Source organism: Platichthys flesus, chromosome 7 (assembly GCF_949316205.1).
Source record: "Platichthys flesus chromosome 7, fPlaFle2.1, whole genome shotgun sequence".
Taxonomy (NCBI): domain Eukaryota; kingdom Metazoa; phylum Chordata; class Actinopteri; order Pleuronectiformes; family Pleuronectidae; genus Platichthys; species Platichthys flesus.
Genome location: NC_084951.1, coordinates 598,030 through 621,480, shown reverse-complemented (window position 1 = coordinate 621,480; position 23,451 = coordinate 598,030). Strand labels below are relative to the sequence as shown.

The window sequence follows — 23,451 nt, the reverse complement described above, 5'->3', positions numbered from 1 at the left end:
TTCCAAAAATGGACATTACTGTCCGAGACGCTTTGCTGCTTGATTAACAATGTGGAGTCACATGTGGCAGGGTAATACTCACGAAACCATACCATCTCTATGTGGCTTGGGAGAGAGAGGGAGAGAGGGCAAGTGAGCTGCGGGCCGTCAAGTGCTGTAGTGGCAAAACGGCTAGCTGTCCTTGCTCGCTGATGTGGTGAAGTCGCCGACGGTGCGGGCACATCAAAGGCTGTAGCGGCGAAACGGCTAGCTGTCCTTGCTCGCTGGCGTGGCGAAGTCTCCAATGCTGGCGACGAGCTAGTTTCTAAATGTTTAATCACACTTTAATAACTCGCGAGGACATCCGCCTCACGCTACAACGTGCCATACCTTTTAGCAGCGACACCGGGTGAACTTCAGTGCTGGTGGTGTAGACTCCTTCTTCTCTCCAATCGTAATTCTTCCGCAACACAGACACTAACATACTTAACAAAAAGGCCTCAGGTCCTTTTTCAAATTTGTAATACTCTCACTAACCCCTGTAATTATACTCATATTCTATCTTTCTCCCTTCTGTGATTATCTTCTTAAATTCTTTGTTTAGAAAATGTCTGTTCTTAGATCTTCATTAACTACGTCCATTGACCGTGACTCCCCTATTCCTCCTATGCACTAAGCTGTCTTGGATCAGTTTGAGCCCATATCAATCTTCTCCCTATCTGAGGTGGTCCACCATCTCCGGACCACAAATTTCACAAATGAAGTCTTGTTCTCCACTTCAAACCGTGAAAACTAAGTTAAACACGGTAACAAAGACATAACATATAACGTTAGCTAGTTAGCAAACACAGTATAAATAATTACAATCAAGGTTAAAGTAAATAACAAACAGACAAAATACCTCGTTGGCTGCATGCTCTGAAAAGGAATCTTCTTATCTTCTTTTAATTAACAAACTCTTAGACATGTGTGTAACTACATCTGCCTGCTTCTCTGTGTCTCTTCTTCGTGTTTCTTCTCCGTGTTTCTTCTCAAACAAGCAGCTCAGTGGAGGCTTCAAAATAAAAGTATTATATGATTACACAGTAATGCTATATACAAATACAAAATACAGTTAGGTCCATAAATACTTGGACATTGACACAATTTTCATTATTTTGGCTCTGTACACCACCACAATGGATTTGAAATTAAACAATCCAGATGAACGTTAAGTGCAGACTTTCAGCTTTAATTTGAGGGTGTTTACATCCAAATCAGGTGAACGGTGTAGGAATTACAACACATTTTATAAGTGGCCCTCCCTTTTTAAGGGACCAAAAGTAATTGGACAAACTAACATAATCATAAATGTAATTGTCACTTTTAATACTTGGTTGCAAATCCTTTGCAGTCAATAGCAGCCTGAAGTCTGGAACCCATTAACATCACCAGACAATGGGTTTCGTCCCTGGTGATGCTCTGCCAGGTCTCTACTGCAACTGTCTTTAGTTCCTGCTTGTTCTTGGGGCATTTTCCCTTTAGTTTTGTGTTCAGCAAGTGAAATGCATGCTCAATTGGATTCAGGCAAGGTGATTGACTTGGGCATAGCATAACATTCCAATTCTTTGCCTTAAAAATTCTTTGGTTTCTTTTGCAATATGCTTTGGGTCATTGTCCATCTGCACTGTAAAGTGCCGTCCAATGAATTCTGAAGCATTTGGCTGAATATGAGCAGATAATATTGCACAAAACACTTCAGAATTTATCCTACTGCTTTTGTCAGCAGTCACATCATCAATAAATAGAAGGGAACCAGTTCCATTGGCAGCCATACATGCCCACGCCATAACACTACCTCCACGATGCTTCACTGATGAGGTGGTATGCTTTGGATCCTGAGCAGTTCCTTCCCTTCTCCATACTCTTCTCTTCCCATCATTCTTGTACAAGTTGATCTTTGTCTCATCTGTCCATAGGATGTTGTTCCAGAACTTTACAGGCTCTTTTAAATGTCGTTTGGCAAACTCCAATCTGGTCTTCCTGTTTTTGAGGCTCACCAATGGTTTACATTTTGTGGTGAACCCTCTGTATTTACTCTGGTGAAGTCTTCTCTTGATTGTTGTCTTTGACACAGATACACCTACCTCCCGGAGAGTGTTCTTGATCTGGCCAACTGTTATGAAGGGGTTTTTCTTCACCAGGGAAATAATTATTCTGTCATCCACCAAAGTTGTTTTCCGTGGTCTTCCGGGTCTTTTGGTGTTGCTGAGCTCACTAGTGCGTTTTTTTCTTTTTATAAATGTACCAAACAGTTGATTTGGCCACACCTAATGTTTCTGATATCTCTCTGATAGGTTTTTTTGATTATTCAGCCTAATGAAGGCTTGCTTCACTGATAGTGACAGCTCTTTGGACTTCATAATTAGAGTTGACAGCAACAGATTCCAAACACAAATACCTCACTTGAAATGAATTCTAGACCTTTTATTTGCTCCTTGTCAATGAAATAACAAGGAAATAACACACACCTGGCCATGGAACAGCTGAGCAGCCAATTGTCCAATTACTTTTGGTCCCTTAAAAAGGGGGGTGCCACTTATAAAACGTGTTGTAATTCCTACACCGTTGACTTGATTTGGATGTTAATACCCTCAAATTAAAGCTGAAAGTCTGCCCTTAAAGCACATCTTGTTGTTTCATTCAAAATCCATTGTGGTGGTGTACAGAGCCAAAATGGTGAAAATTGTGTCAATGTCCAAATATTTATGGACCTAACTGTATACATTTGGAAACCTTTACAACATATTACAGTAATATAGTGGCAACAGTTACACAGGGGGTGTTTCTCATGACCCGATGTCCCACATTACCCCGCTCTCCCCTACTCTGCCGTCCACTCCCATGAAGGCCATTGCCTTTAACAGTGAATTGCTGGCAAATAAACTGTTTTGTTTTTGTCTATTTAGACAATGCAATTTTTCAAAAAAACCTTGAGGAGCACTAAAAATCATGTCTGACAAGTGACAATGAATACCTGAAAACAAACTATTTGTGAAAGCCAAAAATGTGTAATACTGACTGAGTTATAATCTTAGGAACATTTTTGGAGAAGGGGCAGGTGCTCACTGACCCAAACAAGTTGCAGGTTTGGAAGAGATTCCTGATTTAAGTAACCATATATCCCCCCTCCATCCAATCCGCTCTGCATCGGCTTGTTTGCTTGCAATATATTCTAGAGTATTGGGGGGAAAAAAATGATTTATTTCTTAACTCGTACAAACTTGCGCTATCTTTTCTTGGACCCCAGCTTCATCTGTAGCCTGTGAAAGGATCTTTTCAAAAGCAGGCGAAATTAATTCTAAAAAAGGAAATGCCTAAAATCCAGCACTGTTGAGAACTGCTGTTTTTTAATAAAAATAAATTAACTTTTATCCCTATTGTACGTGTTACATGTATTGGCATCACAAACATCATTAAATCATTTATTAAATTCAAAGCTTCACACACCAAAGCGGTGGTTTCATTATAATTACATTTACATTTAATGACCACTTGATGGGGCAGTAGAGCAAATGAAGCGTCATGAAGCTTCAGCCCATGAGCGAACCAATTGGATGGAAAGCTTCAAAGCTTCAAGAAGCTTCATCTCGCCATCACTACTAAACATAGAGACCTATTGCAACAATACCTTCTTTTAAAAATATATAAATACATTATTTACACTGATAAAGAATTAATCATTTATTTTCTGCCCTCTTCCTCCGCATCGCCTCCATCCACATGTGGCATATAAGTGTTGAAATGACAGTATAAAAAGAAAAAAATATTGATGATGGCTATTTTCACAATTCCGGGGCTGGTGACACTGACTGCATTTATTTTTTGGGGTTTTCCGAATGTATGGTCTTCAGGCAAAAGGAGGGGATGGGGCTAGCAGGAGCAAGTGACTTGACTGCAGGGACTTGTTTGGACAAAAATCCAAAATGGGCGACTGACAGGGCTGGATAGGGGGAAAATAGCCAGTTGATTAGACAATATTTGTTATATTTTTTTTATTCTTTTTCCCCACAAATTTAAATGTCTTTAAATACACATTAACATGAATCTGTGAATTATTTTATAATATCAATAGTATGCAAGATGTATTTTTATAAATGGCAGTGGCACGGCCACCCTGTACCTTGCACATGTTTAAACAAGAAACATGAATATATGAACCTGTGTATTATTTGAATAGCTTAGTATTGAATGCACAATAACAGGGTAGCTATGTTTATACATGGCACTAGACCCAGTTCAATATATTTTATACAATATATATAGTAGGGGTCCCTGAATATATATAGTAGGGGGTCCCTGAGTATTACAGTTATAACAGTCAAACAATTTCACTCTTTTGGTGGAGTCCATTTTTAGGACACTAGGTACATGCTATGCTTGCTTTGATGTGGTCCGGCCTGCTCAAAATGTCTCTGCCTTAGACAGCTAGAATCCACCTGAGAGAGGGGATAGCTACTGGCTCAGGCGGCTCATGGAATGTGACAGGGAGGAGGCATGGCCGGGCAGCAAGGTCTGAGTATGCACCAGCATATCTATAACTAAAACAAAGGAAAGAGGAGACACAAATAAAACCAGCAAATTTGAAGTGTTTCATTAACAAACAAAGACATTACAAAGTGAGATAATCTCAGTATAATAACCTTTGAGTCAGGATCAGCCTGTGAGCCAAACCACAGGCAACTGGTCCTATATGGTAGTACTGCTGGAAATATGAAAGATTTTGCAACCAGCTGAACTGCATCACAGGGTCTCAGTTATTAACAGGTTATACCTGTCCACATCCAGAACCTCTCTAGTGGGCTCCATGGCCTGTGAGCTGTTTTCCACACGCAGGACAGGACAGCCTCACCTTCCACAGGTGGTAGGGCATCAACAGGGAAGCCGATGAGTGAAAAAGCGATCTGGAGTGGGGCCCTGATGGTAGATGAGCCCTGGCTCTGGTGGATAATACCATAGCTTCAAGTCAGAGAGCAAATGTTGGTGCTTCCCAAGAGCTGCTGAAATCCATTTCTGATCCTGAGCTGGTAAAGTTTTCATCAGCTTTGCGGGCAGCCAGCCAGGCTCTGAACCAGCAGCAGACACAACATTTTCCGCCAATAGTCGAGAGTCAGGGGCAAGATGTGCTCAGGGACCGGCCACAGATGTCGCAGCAGAGGAGACACAATCACCAGAGGCAGAGTCCATGGGGGCAGGAGGAGCAGAGGAGGTATCCAAGAGGGTGGCAGTTGACATTCTCTAATTTATAAATCAAAAAAAGGCTGATTTATAGACATGGTTATAAGCTAGTCATGAAGGAGTCTTGTTTCAATTTAAATAAAATATTGTTTCTCACTGCTCCAGCAGCAGCTGATGTGATAGAAGAAGTGTTTGCAGTCACAGAAGAGGTTGGAAGAGACAGAGGAAGGGACAGTCTGGACATAGCGCCTGGGACTGTGGCCAGGTGACGTGGTCCTCCTCACTGAGGCACTTGCAACAATGCTGGAAACAGAAGATGACTCAGAAGGGCCACTTGTGGTCTAAGACAGAGGTTCTCAAACATTTGCAAGCTGGGCCCCCCCTAAGCTGGTTAGGGGTAGTTACTACTGGAGTCAAATTACTCCATAGATTAGGTTACGAATAGGCCTGCTGCAAGTGCTGGAAGGTATTACTAAGGAAGGAGTGAGTCTTTAAAAAGACTCTTTATAAAGCAATAAATATCTGAATTATAGAGGAAACAAGAGCAAACACACAAACTCTGCAGGGTGTCGTCTCAGTGAGGGTGAGCGCTGACCATGCCTGCAGTTACTTTTATACATGGAAGCGTACGTGCAACTCGTGTTCAAATGATAACACTCCTCTTTTGATTGGTGGATCAGGAACGAAACAGTATTTGATTTGTTTGTGTCAGTCCAGCCCCTAGCATTTCGCCACTGAGGGAGCTTTCACTAACCAGTGGTCCAACTGGCTCAACCACATGCCAACCCTGAAAGAAGCCACACCATCAGTTGATCACCTCCACAGGTACACTGTTGGCAGAGCACTTTAAGTCAGCATCACTGCTGGAGTTTTATTCTTCTCTCAAAGAGGTGAACTTTTCATACGTGAGGAGGCATGCTCAGAAGATGTTGGTTCTCTTTGGATCTACTGACATATGTGAACAAACATTTTCTGTGATGAAGTTTAACAAATCCAGATACAGATCCTCTCTCACTGATGATCACCTGTCAGCTGACCTTCGCATATCCACCTCAGATATTCAACCTGAGTTCAATGCACTTGTTCATGCCCAAAACAGACTAGATTTCTCTCACTTAACAAGAAAAGAAAAGAAAAAACAGCAAATGGGGTGATTAGACTATATGTAAATAGTATTAGCACTTTGTATACAGTTAATTTAAAGCTGATCATTGGAATACTGCAAAAGAATTTATATTTTGTTCACAACTGTTCTTGTAAATGTTGATTAAAGTGTGATATATTGTTGGCGTTATTACTTTGCCTGCCTCACTTTTTCATTGCCTAACCATAACATTTACTCTTACCTGTAGAAGCTTATCAAATTAATTTGAGTAGAATTGAGTTCAGCTTATTAGTCCGGCCCTCCACAACTGTCCATGTTTCTTATGTGGCCCCTCGGGAAAATGAATTGCCCACCCCTGACTTAAATGGTACTTACTTATAGCACTTTGTAGTTTTGCTTTATTTTGAAGAAATTGTATTTTCTTGAATTTTGTTGTCCTGGGTCTGACCCTAATTTAATGTAATGCCAACTATTGCCCACAATGCCTCAGTCTATCAGTCTATAAGTTTTCCAAATTACATTTGTTTCAAAATGAGATGCCATAAAAAGGGCACAGAAAGTAAATTTAGTCAGCTTCAGGCCGGCCTTCTTCTCGGCTCCGTAACCCAGCGGTTCAAGTAAACTGTAAATTGATTCTACCTGATCACTGTTGGAGCACGACCACAGCCGGGTCCCCGAATCTGTTCGCGGTTGCAAAGGTTTCAACAAGCTACTTCTTCCAAAACCCCCTCCTGAAGATAAGTAACACATCGTCCTTCTTAACACTGCTGCTACCTCTTTAGCTTTAGATAATATTCTGAAGACCACTCTCCAGTCCCTGGTCCTCAACTTGCAGAACATTGACACCTGTCTAAAACCCTCAAACGCCACAGCGCCGCTTTATGCTCAGCGAACATCAGCGCACGTCTACCCAATGCAACCCGGCACAGGTCACTCAGCAGCCCTGCTCCGGCTGAATGTGGCCACACAAACCTCAGTCTGCTGATATTCTGTACAGCTGGCTGTCTTGCATATCCTGAGTCCATTTGGAGGGTCAGTTGTGCACATCCTCAGAAATGAACGCAACGCAAATGCCAGATACGATATGCACTTGAACAGCAGGGGTAGTGTAGTGAAGGTGGGGAAGCTCACCTTGTGTTTCTTGTGTTGTAAGATCAGTCGGCCAATCCGGCGGAGTAAATGTTGCGCCCGTGAAAGGGGAGATGTCAACAAAGTAACTCGGATACGGTGTTTCCTCTCTGTCAGCTTCCTAGAGAGTCCTTATAGTTTTCAGAAATAGCAAATAACAATTTACAACAGTTCTTTCAATATACAACATTTAAACACTGTTATGCCTTTTTCTTCCATTCACCTCCCTTATCATTTACATTTACTGTAGAAAACCTACTGCCGCTCAATGCTGGCCACTGAGAGAACGGTGTTAAGCTAGCTGCACAACAGTGTGATTCAACTAGCTGCACAAACAGCACACAATCATGGATTCAACAATCTAATATTGTAACAAAACAACTTAGCAACATGTTCACAGAACATAAACATTCATTCTTTACCTGGAAAGGGGAGATGTCAATAAAGTTACTCGGACACAGTGTTTCTTATCTGTCAGCTTCATAGAGAATGGCAAAGTGCAGAGAGCTCCCCTATCCGGCCTTGACAGGTATGAATAGTCAATACCAGATGTCATCTCTCAATCAGGCTAAACCAATCAAGTATAGATTAGCTAAAATTATACTTTTAACAATCTATCACACACTCCCCTGCAACATTAGATGTCACCCCGACATCCCAGCATTTATGAACTAAGGGTTCCCAACCTGGTATGTTTTAGTTATCTTCACTCTGTCTTGAGGGTGATAGCAATGTAGTGACTGTTTTTGGCCTAACGATAAATATGAATGTACTGCCTATACATGACTCTACTATATCTAGTGATCTTTTCTTTTTAGTCAAACAGTCCCTCTATGTACCGAACAGCCTAGATCTATTTTATACTTAGTATCACTGCATGAATAAAGGTTGGTAAACTTGCAATGGGTTTGTCCACATGGTCACTGGTTAAACTTTTCTATATAGTATAGGCTGATACTGGTAGAGCATTTCATTTGCCCGTGCTTCACTATAGCATGCTGGATTCCCAAGAATTTAGGGGCTCGTCTTTCTCTCCTAAGTAAGTTATGTCCATGTGCTCTGTCATCCTCGCCTGAATCTGAATACGGAGGATCATGGATCTCATCCTGTGCTTCTCCAACTGGTAGTGCATTTTCAATCTGATTATCATCTTCCAGAGCTCATTCTCTTCCTGTGTCTCAGACTAATTTGTGTTTGTTGTGGACCTTTCTTCAACCACCGGCTCATCAGAGTTTAACACAGGTGTCTCTCCATCCCCAGCTTCTTGTGTGTCAGCATGCTCAGAGGCCCTGTCTTTATTGGGCACTTGAGGCTGTACTACTGGCTTGTAATAGTACCCACATTCGTCTTCGTCATCTTCCTCTTCTTGATTAGCATTTTCTGCAGCTGTTTCCGGCATCCTTTTCTTTTACTTAGATGCTGCTTTTGGCTGAAATTCCAAGGGTAAGTGATAACACAGGTAGCAACAGGTTGCGATGTAAGATTCTTGATCTTCCTCTTCCCTGCGCAGGCTTGACTTCATTGTCTGGAATGTCTTCTCCAACCTGGCGTATCACAACATGGATATTCTCTTCCACATGTTTACAAAGCTTCCAGTGCCTCCTCTAGGTGTCATATTTCTAACAAGGACACAATCACCAGCATGCCACACTTAGCTTCTCACAAGTCTGTCAATGACCGGCGCCGTGGAAGGCTGCTGTGTTTCGCGCTCTCCCACAGCTCTGCTCTTTTTTCTCTTTTTTTCTATCTTGTTGTTATTTATTCTACTTATTCTATTTATTCTTCTTATCATGCACTCCGGTAAAGCGAGCCCTATCATCATATATGATAGAGAACAACTTCTGTCCATCGGTTTGACGGTAAAAAACACTTTTTCACCACCACCGACAACAAACAAAGGAGACTACCCATGGCGCGGGTTTACCTGCTGTACCTGGAACACGGAGGCGAGGACGAAGGAAAAGAGGGTCACAAGCCGGCGTCCTGGTCCGGCTGAGGAAACGTGAAATCCGGCCTCCTCTACCAAGCATTCTTCTGGCTAATGTCCAGTCCCTGGACAACAAGCTGGATGAACTTCGTAGCAGGATGGCGTTTCAACGGGACATCAAGTTTTGTAACGTGATGGTTTTCACGGAGACTTGGCTCGACCCCTCGATCCCGGACTCCGCCATTGTTCCCGAGGGGGTCTCCATTCACCGCCAGGACCGGACAACAAACTCAGGTAAGAGCAAGGGAGGGGGTGCTGGTTCATAGTGAACAATCTATGGTGCTCTGATGTGAAAATTATTTCTTCAGGCTGTACTCCGGACCTGGAGCACCTCATGATCAGATGCCGACCTTATTACATACCGAGGGAGTTTACATCGGTCATTCTAACAGCGGTGTACATCCCGCCCAGCGCCGACACTAACCAGGCACTGGACGAGCTGCATGCGGTGATCAACAGGACAGAGAAATAACGGCCCGAAGCTGCGTTTATCGTGGCCGGGGATTTTAACAACGGTAAGATGAGGAAAGTCCTGCCGAGATACTTCCAGCAAATCAGCTGCCCGACGCGCGGAGCGAACACGCTGGATCATGTTTACACTCCCTTCCGGGGTGCGTATAAGGCCCTCCCCCGCCCCCCATTCGGCAAATCAGATCACGTTTCCGTCAAAGTTATTTTTCTCAGCTGGGTGAAGAGCTGGTTCTCAAATTCGCCGCCTTGATCGTGGTGATGTTGTTCGATCAATGCCTTGATGGTCCATCTCATCATGCAACTCTTTCAGTACAGTGGTCTTATACCTCTCAGGTAATACCAGCTGTGCTATGTTTGTTGTCATCAATATTAGGTCTTTCCCATCCACGCAGTAGACACTTGCTTTGTATACTGAAGCTGTTAAGTCCACGTCCTGTTGGTTTTTGACACCTCAACTTACACTGCATTACTGGACCAATGTTCTCGATATTTACAGGCATTCTTGACAGACTCAGCATCCACATTTTTCTTTTCGTGGCCGATATCGAATGGTAAAATGAAAATGAAAAAAGTTCTGCTACCCATCTGCATCCAGTTGCTTTGAGCTTGGCAATTAACAGGACATAAGTGAGCGGAATATTATCGTTAAACACACTGAAAGTAGGTGCATAATAAAGATAATCTCAGAATTTTTCTGTGACTGCCCATTTTAAAGCGAGAAATTCAAGTTTTCCTGATTGAAGATGGTAATTCCGTTCAGAGCCAGTCAGTGTCCGGGAACCTATAGGCTTTAAACCTCATGTTTAAATAATGAACACTTGCTGGGTTTTAGTTTTATCCCGTATTTCCTCAACAGCTTAAGCACTTTTCTGGCATGATTACCATGATTCTCATTTTGTCTCTGACCTTAATTTCAGTTGGTCAAATTACCTTTTTTAAGTTCCGTCCTTGCTGACCGTTTATTAAGTTCTACATTTAGATCCTGCACTCACCACGACATTCACTTTCGGTCCACAGCGGACCTTAATTGTTTGTATCAAGCAATCTACATTTTGTTGTGGTTGCTTTACCCATATATAATTTCTGTTAGCGTTTTATTATTTAGTCTTGGACCTAACTTTGTTTATGTCTAATAACCTTTAGGTATGTTCTACATTTTAGATCCCAGACAATACCTGCACATATGATCTCTTACTTGTCGGTCTCCAGACCTTTATCTCATATTATTATCACTCGGGTGCAGGTGCACTCTAACATGTCAACTCATATTTCTATTAGATAAATGTTATATTGATTATCTGTGACCCGGCAACATCTCACAGGGGTCTAAAATGCCAAAGACTGTAAACTTTCACATTATTTCTGTGCGTTTGTCAAAATAAACATCGTTAATTGAGAAATACAGACTCTCCTGATTAAAATTAAGCTTAGTGTAAATTCAGTCAGGAAGACCTAACCTGCTTATTAATCAGCTGATTTTGGATGTCCCTAAATGTCCAATCAGATCTGCCGCGGTCTCTTCAGCCAATCATTAAGCACCTGTCAAACTTTAAAAATCCCTTCTCTTCTCTTCCGCAGTAGGCCGTCTTTCAGTGACGCGCATAACCCCTCCTCCACCCCAATCTCCTCAAATCTCCAGCAGAATATTAATCACCTCTTCCGGATCCCGACCTCAACTGATTGTATGCATAATCTCACATCGTGTTGGCAGCAATCATGGACCTTGATGATGGATCCCAATAGTGTCAGTGTATCATGACATGACATGCGGAGATGCTGTGACGTCAAATGCTCAGCGCTGGATGCTCGTGAGCACTTGTTGTTTCTGGAGTGTTGATGGGTAATTAGAAGAACGGCTTGGGTGTGGACCCGAACCAACGTTAAATTATATACTTAATCTCTAATGGCATTGTTTGTTGATGCTGGGAAGGTATATTATATGGTATGGAAAGAGGGTTTAATGATTAAGCTAGATGAAATGGGAAGAACAGGAAGAACATTTAATTGGATTTAAAAAAATGTGTTTGATAGATATATTCAGGTATAATGGGAACAACAATATTGACCAGGTAAAGGTGGATAACAGAAGGCCTCTGGGCAGCATGATCAGCCTAATACTTTTTTCCCAAAATGATTAATGATGTGTTCTCAGACACAAATAGCAATATTTGAAAAACAGTATTTCCTGAAGATGGGGCTTTATGGGAAAGGGATAACAATGCAACACTAACCTAAGGGAAGGTACAAAAGGAAATCAGGGTTAAGAAGAAATGGTCATATTTATGGAAATCTAGGTTTTCCCTTGAAAAAACAAAGGCAGTGATATTTAATAATAAATAAATAAGATAGAGAAAAATTGCAAGATGGTTATAAATGTAATGAGATGTCTCAACAGGTCTGAATGGTGAGCCAGTAGAAAAGATTTCAATCAATCAATCAAACAAATTGTATTTGTATAGCTCATATTCACAAATCACGATTTGTCTCATAGGGCTTTAACATGGTGTGACATCCACTGTCCTTAACCCTCAACAAGAGTAAGGAAAAAATACTAAAAACCATTTTAATCAGTTAAAAATATGTAGAAACCTCAGAGAGCCACATGTGACAGACAGAAGTGCAATTGATGTCAGGTGTATGAAAACATCAAGATTATAGTTTTTAGCAGCAATGATGAGGTTAAACATTTTGAAGGATAACTTCAATACTATATGTCAAGTAGTCCTGCTGCAATCACAGTCTATGGTCAGCCGCCAGCAAGTTCATGATCCACCATCAAGATCAGATGCCACTATAGTCCACAGTCATTGTCCACTGCCGCCAATTAGGATCAATCATCAGCCGCCACCTTGGTCGGGGTCCACCACCACCATCCGATGCCAAGGGAACAGGGGCCGCCATTACCACTACGATCAGCCCGCACAATATAGAATCCGCCATACTGGATCCACCATTGCGACCTCTGATACGCGATCCACAAATCGTAATTGGTTTATCCTAAATATGAGAAGATGAGCCGAACTCGGTTTGTTCAATCAAGTATTTATTTAGAAAGCAATGAAAGGTATCAATCAGCAAAGCAATTGGCATCCAACAAGTTGCATCAAAACACAAGACCCATCAGAACGCATCAAACAGCCGGCGCTTGTCTATTTTATAACAGTAGATCTTGGTTCTTCCTCCTCGAAAGTGCGCAGGCGTAGGCCATCCTCTTGGTATTGGACTACGGAAGTGTCAAGGAGCCACTCCCAAGGCCTTGACACAGCTGATGGAATGTGGGCCAATGGTGTTGACAATTGGAGAAAATATTATTGTGTTCTTGCTATATCAAAACAATATTCTGTTTGTACAGACATTCCAAACAATTTAACCAAAACAACGAAACACAACTATAACGCAGACACATTCTAATTTTCAAGATTACACACTAGGAAGGAAAAGGTTATTTATTAATCATTTGTATAGAAGGCATCATATCTGACTCAAACTGCTTATATCTTTATTCATTTAGAGTTGAGTCAGACACAGAATATAGCTAAAATATTGAAATCCTAACAAACCCTCTTTTCACACCATTTAATGGTGTGAACCACTTACTTGGGATTTCCATGTACCCCCAACCTTCATCCCATCCAGTGCAAACCTGTCCTCATCCTCATCATCATCATCGACAGCATCACCTTCGTCCTCAGCATCTGCATCACCAGCATCAGCAGCAAATGAGTGGAAGAGTGGGGTGAGTGAGACTGAGAGGATGAGAGAGTGAGGAAATAGAGCAGAAGAATATGGGCCTGACAAAAAGGAATCCAGCATGCCTCATGCGAGTGAAAAAAAACGATTAAAAGAACCCAGGGCTTGTTCCCATGGAAACATTTGCCCAGGGGGATGACGACCAGAATGCAGCAGATTGTAGGTCAAACAAGTCATCAGAGAACCAATCAGACGTAATCTGTCTTGACTTGTGGGTCATAGATTTAGCCGTAAAGATAGAGAATTTATTTTGATTCGGAGAGCAGTGACCGTAATCACTGGACTTTTCAACGGTCCAGGTGTATTTATACAACACAAGATTGTGTAAATGAAGCCCCCTCTATTCTACTCCCCCCAAAAAACTTTATATTAAATGATTGAATAAATACTCAAATCATAAAAATAAAACTATTTTCAAGATGATATGTGCAGGAAGAATTCAGTAGAAAGTCAGGTGGTACTTCAGCAGATCACTTGCCAGATGGCAGCAGGGTGATAGGGCTGTGGATGGGGTGCATATGGGTTGGCACCTATACAAGTGTTATCATTTTAGTATTGGCACTTTACTAGTTTTACAGAAAGATTATGTGACATAAGTTATATTTAGATATATGAATGAGCGTAGAAACTGTACCTCATGATATTAAAAATATAAAAAGTCCTGTTTTAATTGATCACAATAAAGGCTTTTCAGTAACAATCTCTTGCTAAGAGTTCAAATAAAGATTAAATACCTAAAGTTACCACTCCTACAGTTTTTTGGGAAGGCCTGCACCAAGTGTAGGGGTCGGCAACCCACAGCTCTGGAGCATCATGCGGGTCTTCAGCCCCTCTGCAGTGGCTCCTTGTGCACGTTCATTTTTTTAATTCATCATCGTATCAGGCCATCATGAAATAACCAATGTGTCTGTGTTTATCTGCATGTGTCCTCCCAGACAGCCCACACACACAGGCTGATGTGTGTAGGCTGGTGTAAATTGTATTTACAAAATAAATTAAATTTATTATTTTTTCTTATAAAAAATTTCTTTGAAATAACTCATAACTCATATACCAGAAGAGAGCCTCTCACGCAAGGCACATTTACATGTAAATGTATTTTTTATGAAGCCCACTTGAAAAATATATATTGTATTACTTTAGAGTCACCCAACATATGGCAGACCCTGTAAGTTAACTTAAGTAGCCAACCAGCAGGCTCACCATGGTGAAATATGTTTTTTTTTTAATATTCAAGAGATGCACCAGCAGCATCTTGTCATATTTTACTCAGTTTTACCCTAGCAATTGGCATTGGAATTATGTGCATGATATGAGGCCAATTGAGTGTATTTATAAAATATATCTTACTTTAGGCAAATTATTACAGCCTTTCACCAGGAATTCATCGAAGGCTTCTGCTTGAAACCCCTGTGTTTAAGAACTAGGGCTCGGAGGTGAGCTAACCTTGGTAAGACCCCGGTGATTTAAGACATTTTCCCTTGTGCCTCCTGCTTGTGTTTTTTTTATGTCATGTCTTTCCCCCTGTTTATTTATGTTGTCATGTGCTTGTTGTGTTTAAGTTGTCAGGCCATGTGTGTTTTGTTATTGAGACTCCACCCTCTACTGCTTCCCGCTCTTTTCTCCCTCACCTGTTCCCTATCATCACCCTGATTGTTTGCCTGATTTGTTCACCTGTTTCTTGTCTTTGTTCCCCCTTCTATTTAAGCCCAGTCTTTCTGTTGTCCCCTGTCGGATTGTATCATTTTTGATTGTGAAGAACCCATGCCAGGATACTGACATTCTTTTGCTCTGTTATCTGGTATGATGTTTGACTCTCTGATTTTTAAGCGTCTTTGTTTTTCCCTTTTTGGAACTCGGTTTTGCCAAATTATTGAATTGGATTTTCAGTTTTTTGCTCTTGTAATTTTTTGCCTTTTTGGATCCTTGGTTTTCCTATTTTTGAAATAAAGAAGTATTTTTTGCATCTTGGCCTGCGATTGGGTCCTTGCTCTGAGAAAGCCTGACAGTAAAATCCGACCAGAATGGACTCAGCAGACCCTGACCAAGTGAAGACCGCCATCGAACATCATAACAGAGTCTTAGGACAACACCAGACTCAGCTGGAAGCCGCCCTCACGAGCATCAGAGACCTGACAGCCCAGATGCAGGCTTTACAGCTCAGCCGATCCTCTGCGTCTGCTCTGCCCTTGACGTAGCCTCCAGCACCAGCCCATGAACCTAAGCTGCCTCCTTCTCAGAAATGAGCTGGTGAGCCCGGCACATGTCGCTCTTTTCTCTCCCAGTGCTCTGTCGTTTTTAAACTGCAACCTACCTCCTTACCTTCTGAGCACCCAAAGGTGGCGTACGTCAAAACCAGCTGTCTGGACGGGCAAGACACGGGCATGAGGCTGCTCGTGAACTGTTACATATGCGCTAGCGTCAAGGGTCCGTTTCGGATTATGCCATTGACTTCCAGACCCTTGCACGACCTCTGGCGGGAACATCGATGCCCTCTTTGATACGTTCTTGAACAGGCTTTCGGAGGAGAACAAGGACGAGCTGACCACCCATGATCTCCTTCATACTGGCTCATAGTGGGTCTTAGTACGTCAGCTGGAAAACAATATTAGTAACATGAGTTTATTATTAAAAAATCCTAAACAGATACTTACGTACAATGGCGTCGTTTTCCCGCACTGCAAATGCGGACTTTCAGCGAGTCTCGGCGTAATATCCAGTGAATACGTCCTTGTGTGTTGGAATCAGGCTGTGAAAACACATCGATGAAAAAGATCAGATAAAGTAGAGCTGGAGGATATATCTTAAACAGCACAGCACAACTCTTCTTTAATCATACCCTCGCTGCGCCGGCCATTTTTTATCAGAGCTGTGAAGAGACGGAGAGCTTTCTACAAAACAAAAAAAACGAGAAAAGTCACGTTTATGAAAACTTAGAGAGAACAAACTGTTCGATTTAAGTAGTTCACACATATTTAAACATGCACTAGTTCCGCTAAAGCACTCAATGCTTTATTCTACTTTTAGCAACTGTCGCGCTAATCCCACAGTTGTTCACACATTTTTCAAATCTGAGAGTTAGCTTAGCAGTTAGCAATGGCTTCGCTCTTTGGCTGGGTCTCACCTTAATTTAGGGACTGTGCGCGCATCTTCTCCGCCTCGACTCCTCCACACCGGGTCCCTGGCTTTGCTTTCCCACGCACTCATCTTCTCCTCCAGGGTAACAGTGTTGGTTCGACTTCAGCAAGTTATTTAAACCGAAAAACAGTCCCTCGCATGGAACAAGCATGACACGATCCTCTTATGCACGAGACTGACGCTGAATTTACGAGGCTTTGATTGGACGAGCCCATCAGGTGATTACGCAAAAGACTGACGTGAGGTCTTCAGAGGTCTTCAGATCTTAAAGCATAATAACAGCTTTTAAATTTTATAAGGGATGAGTTTGTGACTGAGGACCCTGTTATTCTTTCGGCTCTCTGTGAAGGCTGTGAAGTGCGAGTTTCATCAAAAAAACAGTCACCTTCCTAGGATACGTGATCTCCCCTCTACAGTCCTGGTCACAAGAATGCAAAGGCCGACGCGCTGTCTCTGCAATTCAGCCCCCGTGAGAGACCCCAGGAACCGGATACCATCCTCCCCCCTCATTGTGTTCTAGGAGCAGCTCAATTTGAGATCGAGAGTATTGTTACTGCTGCTTAACCTGATGAGGTAAAACCCAGTCAGTATCCTACTAACCATCTTTTTGTTCCCAGTTCTGTCCGTCCACAAGTCATTATACCCAGCTGTCCCGTCACCCTGGAACTAGACGAACGCAAGCTTCCTTGACGGTGGTGGATCGGTTTTCTAAGTATGTCCATTTCATTCCCCTCCACATGCTTCCCTCTGCCAAAGATACTGCTAAGCTTATGGTTCAGCAAATTTTTAAATTACATGGTTTACCTGTAGAGGTTGTTTCTGACATCGTCTGGTTTTCCAACGGCCAATCCTAGAGGGCGTACCAGCAGTTGGAGACAGTGCTGCGACGTATGGTATTCCAGAACCCCACCTCCTGGAGCCAACAACTGCATTTGGCAGAATACGCCATAAATTCCCATATTACATCCTCCACAGGCCGTTCCCCCTTCTCACTTGGTTATCAACCACCTCTGTTCCCGGACCAGGAGAGGGAGGTGGGCATTCCTTCTGCTGAGGCATACATCCGTCGCTGCCGCTGGACTTTGGAGAAGCACACGCTCTGCACTCCTTCTCTCCTCTGCCAGGATGAAGGTCCAAGCAGACAAACACCGCTCCCAACCCCCCTCTTAACACCAGAGGCAACAAGTGTGGCTCTCCACCCAAGACCTCCCCCTCAAGACTGAGTCCCGTACGCTCTCTCCCCGCTTCATCAGACCGTTTCCCATCGTCGGAGTCATCAGTCCCACCGCTGTTCGTCTCAACCTCCCTGGTCCCCTTCGCAGCATCCACTCCACCTTCCACATTTCCCGTATTAAGCCATTTATTATTGAATTATTATTATTATTCAAATTATTGGATTGGATTTTCTATTTTTTGCTCGTCATTTTTTGCCATTTTGGTCTGCGATTGGGTCCTTGCTAGGAGAAAACCTAACAAACCTTCCTCTTATTCCTCCAATGAAGGAACAAGAATGAAACAAGAATTGAATCCAGAGTAAATATACCTCAGTTACTGTAAAACTAGCTTCAAAAACCTCACCTAAACTAAGCTACAACTCATTTGAATGTCTTGTTCTTAGTCTTCCACACCCATCCAAGAAATACCAACAAGCCAATCATTATTGCTGTAGTCTACCGTGCTCCTTGGGCTTATTCTGAATTTTTAACAAACCTAGTCCTAAAGACCGCTAAATTATTGTTGTAAGTGACTTTAATATTCATGTTGACAATAATAATGATAGCCTTAGTGAAGCATTTATTTAAGTAGACTCAATTGGTTTCAGCCAGTGTGTACACCAACCTACTCATTGTTGTAACCACACACTTGACCCTGTATTATCGTACTGTGTCGGAATTGAACATTTAACAGTATTTCCTCGAAATCCATTACTAGCAGACCATAATTTATTAACCTTCGATTTTTCATTATCTGAATATATGCCACTAATAAAAAACACTAATTTTCTAGATTTCTACCTGATAGTGCTGTAGCTACATTTAAGGAAATAATTCCGATTACATTTAAACCTGTATTATCCGTCGATATAAACAACAAATTCTTTAAAGGGGACATATTAAAAAATTCCACTTTTGTAGTGCTTCTACACGTTAATTTGGGTATCTGGCATGTCTACCTGTTATCTTATTTTAAGCGGACCAAAAAAGAGTGCAGACCAGGAAGGCAGCTAAACAGGCAGACAGGCAGGCAGAACTCTGTGGAAGGAGTCGAACCAGAAAGGTGCGCAGCTGAATCACACAGGAGAACGGACGATCTGGTGAAGACAGGGGAGATGAGCTGAGGTTTTATGGAGTGGAGGTGGAGTTGATGAGATGAGTCTCAGTTGCAAAGGTATCCCACAGGAGGCCCCTCCCAGCTCCAGGTTGAGAGGTGGGCGGGGCAATTAAAACAGGTCAATCTGAGGAGGGCTGTTTTAGGCCGGGTAAAAAGGTGCAGTTTTAAATTATCCTTGTGGTATTTTGACAAAAGTATGTTTACAGACATTACATTAATACCCCAAGGAACCATATCAACTTGTGGTAAAAGGGGCATACGATGAGTCCTTTAAAAACCCAAGCTCCATTGTGATTGACCACCTTGTCGATAGCTCTGCAGATTCATTACGATTTACATTAGACTCAATAGCACCTTTAAAAAAGAAACATGTCAAACACAGTAAATTTGCTCCGTGGCACAATTCCAAGACACTTGAGTTAAAATAAATATCAAGAAAACTAAAAAGGAAGTTGACCTCCAGCAACAGTGTTGAAAATCTCCTAGACTGGAATAGTTGTGTTAAAGCATGTAAAAAGGCTCTCCACAAAGCAAGAGCGGCCTACTATTCACAAATAATACAAGAGAATAAAAACAACCCCAGGTTTCTCTTCAGCACTGCAGCCAGGCTGACAGAGAGTCACACCTCCACCGAACTCAGTATTCCTCGATCCCTGAATAGCCATATGTTTATGACCTTTTTTTAATGCTAAAATTCACACTATTAGAAATAAAATCAACCATCTCCTGCCCTCAATTGGCACTAATACCCTCCCAACTACAGAGATCTCAGAAACGGCTCAGAATCCTACCCATTATCAGGACAGTTTCTCTCCCATCACCCGTGATCAGTTTACAAAAATAATCTCAGGTTCTAAACCAACAACCTGTATCTAAGATCCCATTACTACAAAATTACTTAACACAATCAATCTGTCATTATCATCGGGTAATCAATCAATCAATCAATCAAATTTTATTTATATAGCCCATATTCACAAATTACAATTCATCTCATAGGGCTTTAACAGGGTGTGACATCCTCTGTCCTTAACCCTCAGCAAGTGTAAGGAAAAACTACTAAAAACCCTTTTAACAGGGTAAAAATACGTAGAAACCTCAGAGAGAGCCACATGTGGGGGATCCCTCTCCCAGGACGGACAGAAGTGCAATAGATGCCACGTGCAGGAAAACAATATCAAGAGTAAAGTCTTCAAGATTAAAGATTAAAGTCTCTAGCAGCATTTTATGAGGGTAAGCATCCCGAAGGACAACCCCAACATGACATGCCAAGCAGTCCCGCTGCAATCACTGCCCATGGTCAGCAACCAGCAGGACCACGATCCACAATCCAGACCAGAACGCCACTCCAGTCCTCAGTCACCCTCCACCGCCACCCACCACGAGCCGCCGCCGTGGTCCTGGTCCAATGCCCGTACCCGATGCCAACGCGACACAGGGTTCGCCACCACGATCAGCCCACATGACACAGAATCCGCCACACTGGATCCAACACCCGACCCCCTGTGCGCGATCAACACATCGCAGTCCATGGTGCGGCCACAGAGGCCCTGGATCTGCGGGTGATAAAACAAAGGGATTCCGGGGAAGGGGGGTAGGGATGGAGAAGAGGAAGGAGAAGCTGGAAGAAGCTCTGTGTGTTGGCTACCACTTTTTCTAAGATTTTAGACATGAAGGGGAGATTAGATATTGGTCTGTAATTGGCTAAAACCTCTGGGTCTAGGGTGGGTTTTTGAGAAGGGGTTTGATTACTGCTATTTTAAAAGACTGGTACATAACCTGATGATAATGACAGATTGATTGTAGTAGTTTTGAATAGTAGGCGGCTCTTGCTTTGTGGAGAGCCTTTTTATATTCTTTAACACTATTCTTCCAGTCTATGAGGTTTTCAACAGGGTTACTGGAGCGCCACTTCCTTTCTAGTTTTCTTGATAATTGTTTTAACTCATTTGTCTGGGAATTATACCACGGAGCTAATTTACTATGTTTGACATTTTCCTTTTTAGAGGGACTATTGCATCTAATGTTAATCGTAATGAGTCTGCAGAGCTATCGACGAGGTGGTCGATCTCAATGGAGCTCGGGTTTTTAAAGAATTTGTTCTTTATATCTACGGATAATACGGGTTTAAATGTAATTGGAATTATTTCCTTAAATTTAGCTACAGCACCATCAGGTAGACATCTAGAAAATTAGTTTTTTATTATTGGCATATATTCAGTTATTGAAAAATCGAAGGTTATCCGACACCGTACGATAATATAAGGTCAAGTGTGTGGTTACAACAAGAGTAGGTTGGTGTACACACTGACTGAAACCAATTGAGTCTAGTATTGAACTAAATGCTACGCTACGGCAATCTTTCTTATTGTCAACATGTATATTAAAGTCACCAACAATAATAATTTTATCGGTCTTTAGGACTAAGTTTGATAAAAACTCAGGGAATTCCGTAAAAAATTCAGTATAAGCCCTGGGAGCACGGTAAACTACAGCAAATATGATTGGCTGTTGGTGTTTCCTGGATTGGCGTGGAAGACTAAGAACCAGACATTCAAATGATTGTAGCTGAGTTTAGGTTTAGGGTTAATTGATAGACTGGAGTTAAAAATAGCAGCAACTCCACCTCCTCGTCCAAATTCTCTGGGAACATGTGAATTTATATGACTGGGGGGAGTAGATTAATTTAGACTGACATATTCATCAGGATGCAGCCACGTCTCAGTGAGGGATAATAAATCTATGTTGTAATCAGAGACTATTTCATTAACTAAAATAGCTTTTGATGACAGTGATCTAATGTTTAAAAGACCACATTTAAAAGTTTTAGTTCCCTGTGTTGTTTCAGAGGTTGTTTTAATTTGAATTAGATTATTTGGTGGAGTTCTCGCTCTGATATTGTTTAATTTCAATAATTTAATCGGATGGTGGACAGACACAATCTCTATGGGGTTTTGTGACTGATCCAGAGGGAGTGCAGATAAGTGTTTAGCAGTGCAGCTCTGCTTCCTGGTCCCAACTATGGGTTGTCATGTTATAGTCTTAGTAATATTCCTAGATAAGAGAGCTGCTCCATCCCAAGTGGGATGAACGCCGTCTCTCATAACAAGACCAGGTTTTCTCAAAAAAGTTAGCCAATTATCTACAAAGCCCACACCGTTTACAGGACACCGCCTCGACAGCCAGCGGTTAAAAGACAACATGCGGCTAAACATGTCATCACCTGTTGTATTAGGGAGCGGGCCAGAGAAAACTACTTTGTCCGACATCGTTTTTGCGAAAGCACACAATGACTCAACATTCACTTTAGTGACCTCCGACATGCGAAGCCGGGAGTCATTGCTGCCGACGTGAATTACGATTTTATTGTATCTACATTTAGTTTTAGCCAGCAGCGTTAGTTTAGATGCGATGTTGCCGGCTCTGGCCCCTGGGATACAATTAACTATGGTCGCTGGTGTCGCTAACCTGACGTTTCTCAGAACCGACTCACCAATAATCAGAGTTTGCTTATCAGCGGGTGCCTCGCTGAGTGGAGAGAATCTATTTGAAACGTGAGCTGGTGGCTCTTTAATCGTGGGCTTTTTAAGTCTAGCACTATGCCCCCTCCGGGTCGTCACCAAGCTGCCCTGGGCTCCCGGCTGCACATGACTAGTCAGGGGACTGCTCGTTAAGGCTAAGCTACGTGCTAAACAACATGACTCCGCGGCTAGCGGGAGCCGGCTAACTACAGCTAACGGAGTTTCTAGGCTGCGGAGCCGAGCTTCTAAGTCGCTAAGCCTCGCCTCCATCGCTATCAACACACTACATTTATTACATGTACCACTACTGTTAAGGGAGGCAGAGGAGTAAGTAAACATAAGACACTCGGAGCAACAGGGAGAGAGAGAAGACATCGCTGCTATAGAGCTACGAGGGTGAGCTCAAACAGAACACAGAATCACTAAGCAAGATAGAGTATGGGTTGTTATGTGTGGGTGTTTAACTACAGACCGGTGATTTTAGCCGTAGTGCTACAGAGAAACAGCTGTGTTTAGCGGAGGAGATAATACAGAGAGCGACCACCGCCAGCAGCAAGATAACAGGGTTATGTACCACAGTCCTTTAAAATAGCTTGACCTTGAGGTTTTAGCCTAAAAGTTGTAGCCAATCAGCTGTGTGGGTTTCTCCAGGAAAATAATATATACGAAGACTTTCATTCGGTGTTTAGAGCCAATCACAGCACATAGACAGCCTTGGCAAAAGTCACCAATGACCATCCTGATAGCTTCAGAACAGGGATTTATGTCTGTCTTTGTTCTGTTAGATCTCAGTGCATCATTCGACACAATTGACCATCAAATTT

The 23,451-nt window shown here is 42.3% G+C and overlaps 1 protein-coding gene and 1 long non-coding RNA gene across 5 annotated transcripts in view; both read right to left on the bottom strand.

Annotated features, from left to right (window-relative positions):
- Window positions 1-23,451, bottom strand: part of asxl1 (ASXL transcriptional regulator 1) — a 271,209-nt gene that overhangs the window by 60,623 nt on the left and 187,135 nt on the right. The window contains exon 1 of one of the 3 annotated variants that reach the window (XM_062392895.1): window positions 20,204-20,247. The exons of the other annotated variants lie outside the window; for them this stretch is intronic. Coding sequence (XP_062248879.1) covers window positions 20,204-20,220 — 17 coding nt within the window. The 5' untranslated portion in view covers window positions 20,221-20,247. Of the gene's footprint in view, window positions 1-20,203; window positions 20,248-23,451 lie in introns of those variants that run through there. 3 annotated transcript variants of the gene reach the window in all.
- LOC133956233 (uncharacterized) lies at window positions 3,431-7,936 on the bottom strand. 2 transcript variants are annotated; one of them, XR_009921106.1, is made up of 4 exons: window positions 7,852-7,936; window positions 7,433-7,560; window positions 5,354-5,499; window positions 3,431-5,256 (listed from the first exon to the last, which is right to left on the bottom strand). It is a non-coding gene; the product is annotated as an uncharacterized LOC133956233 (long non-coding RNA). The 2 variants fall into 2 exon arrangements; XR_009921105.1 differs by lacking the exon at window positions 5,354-5,499.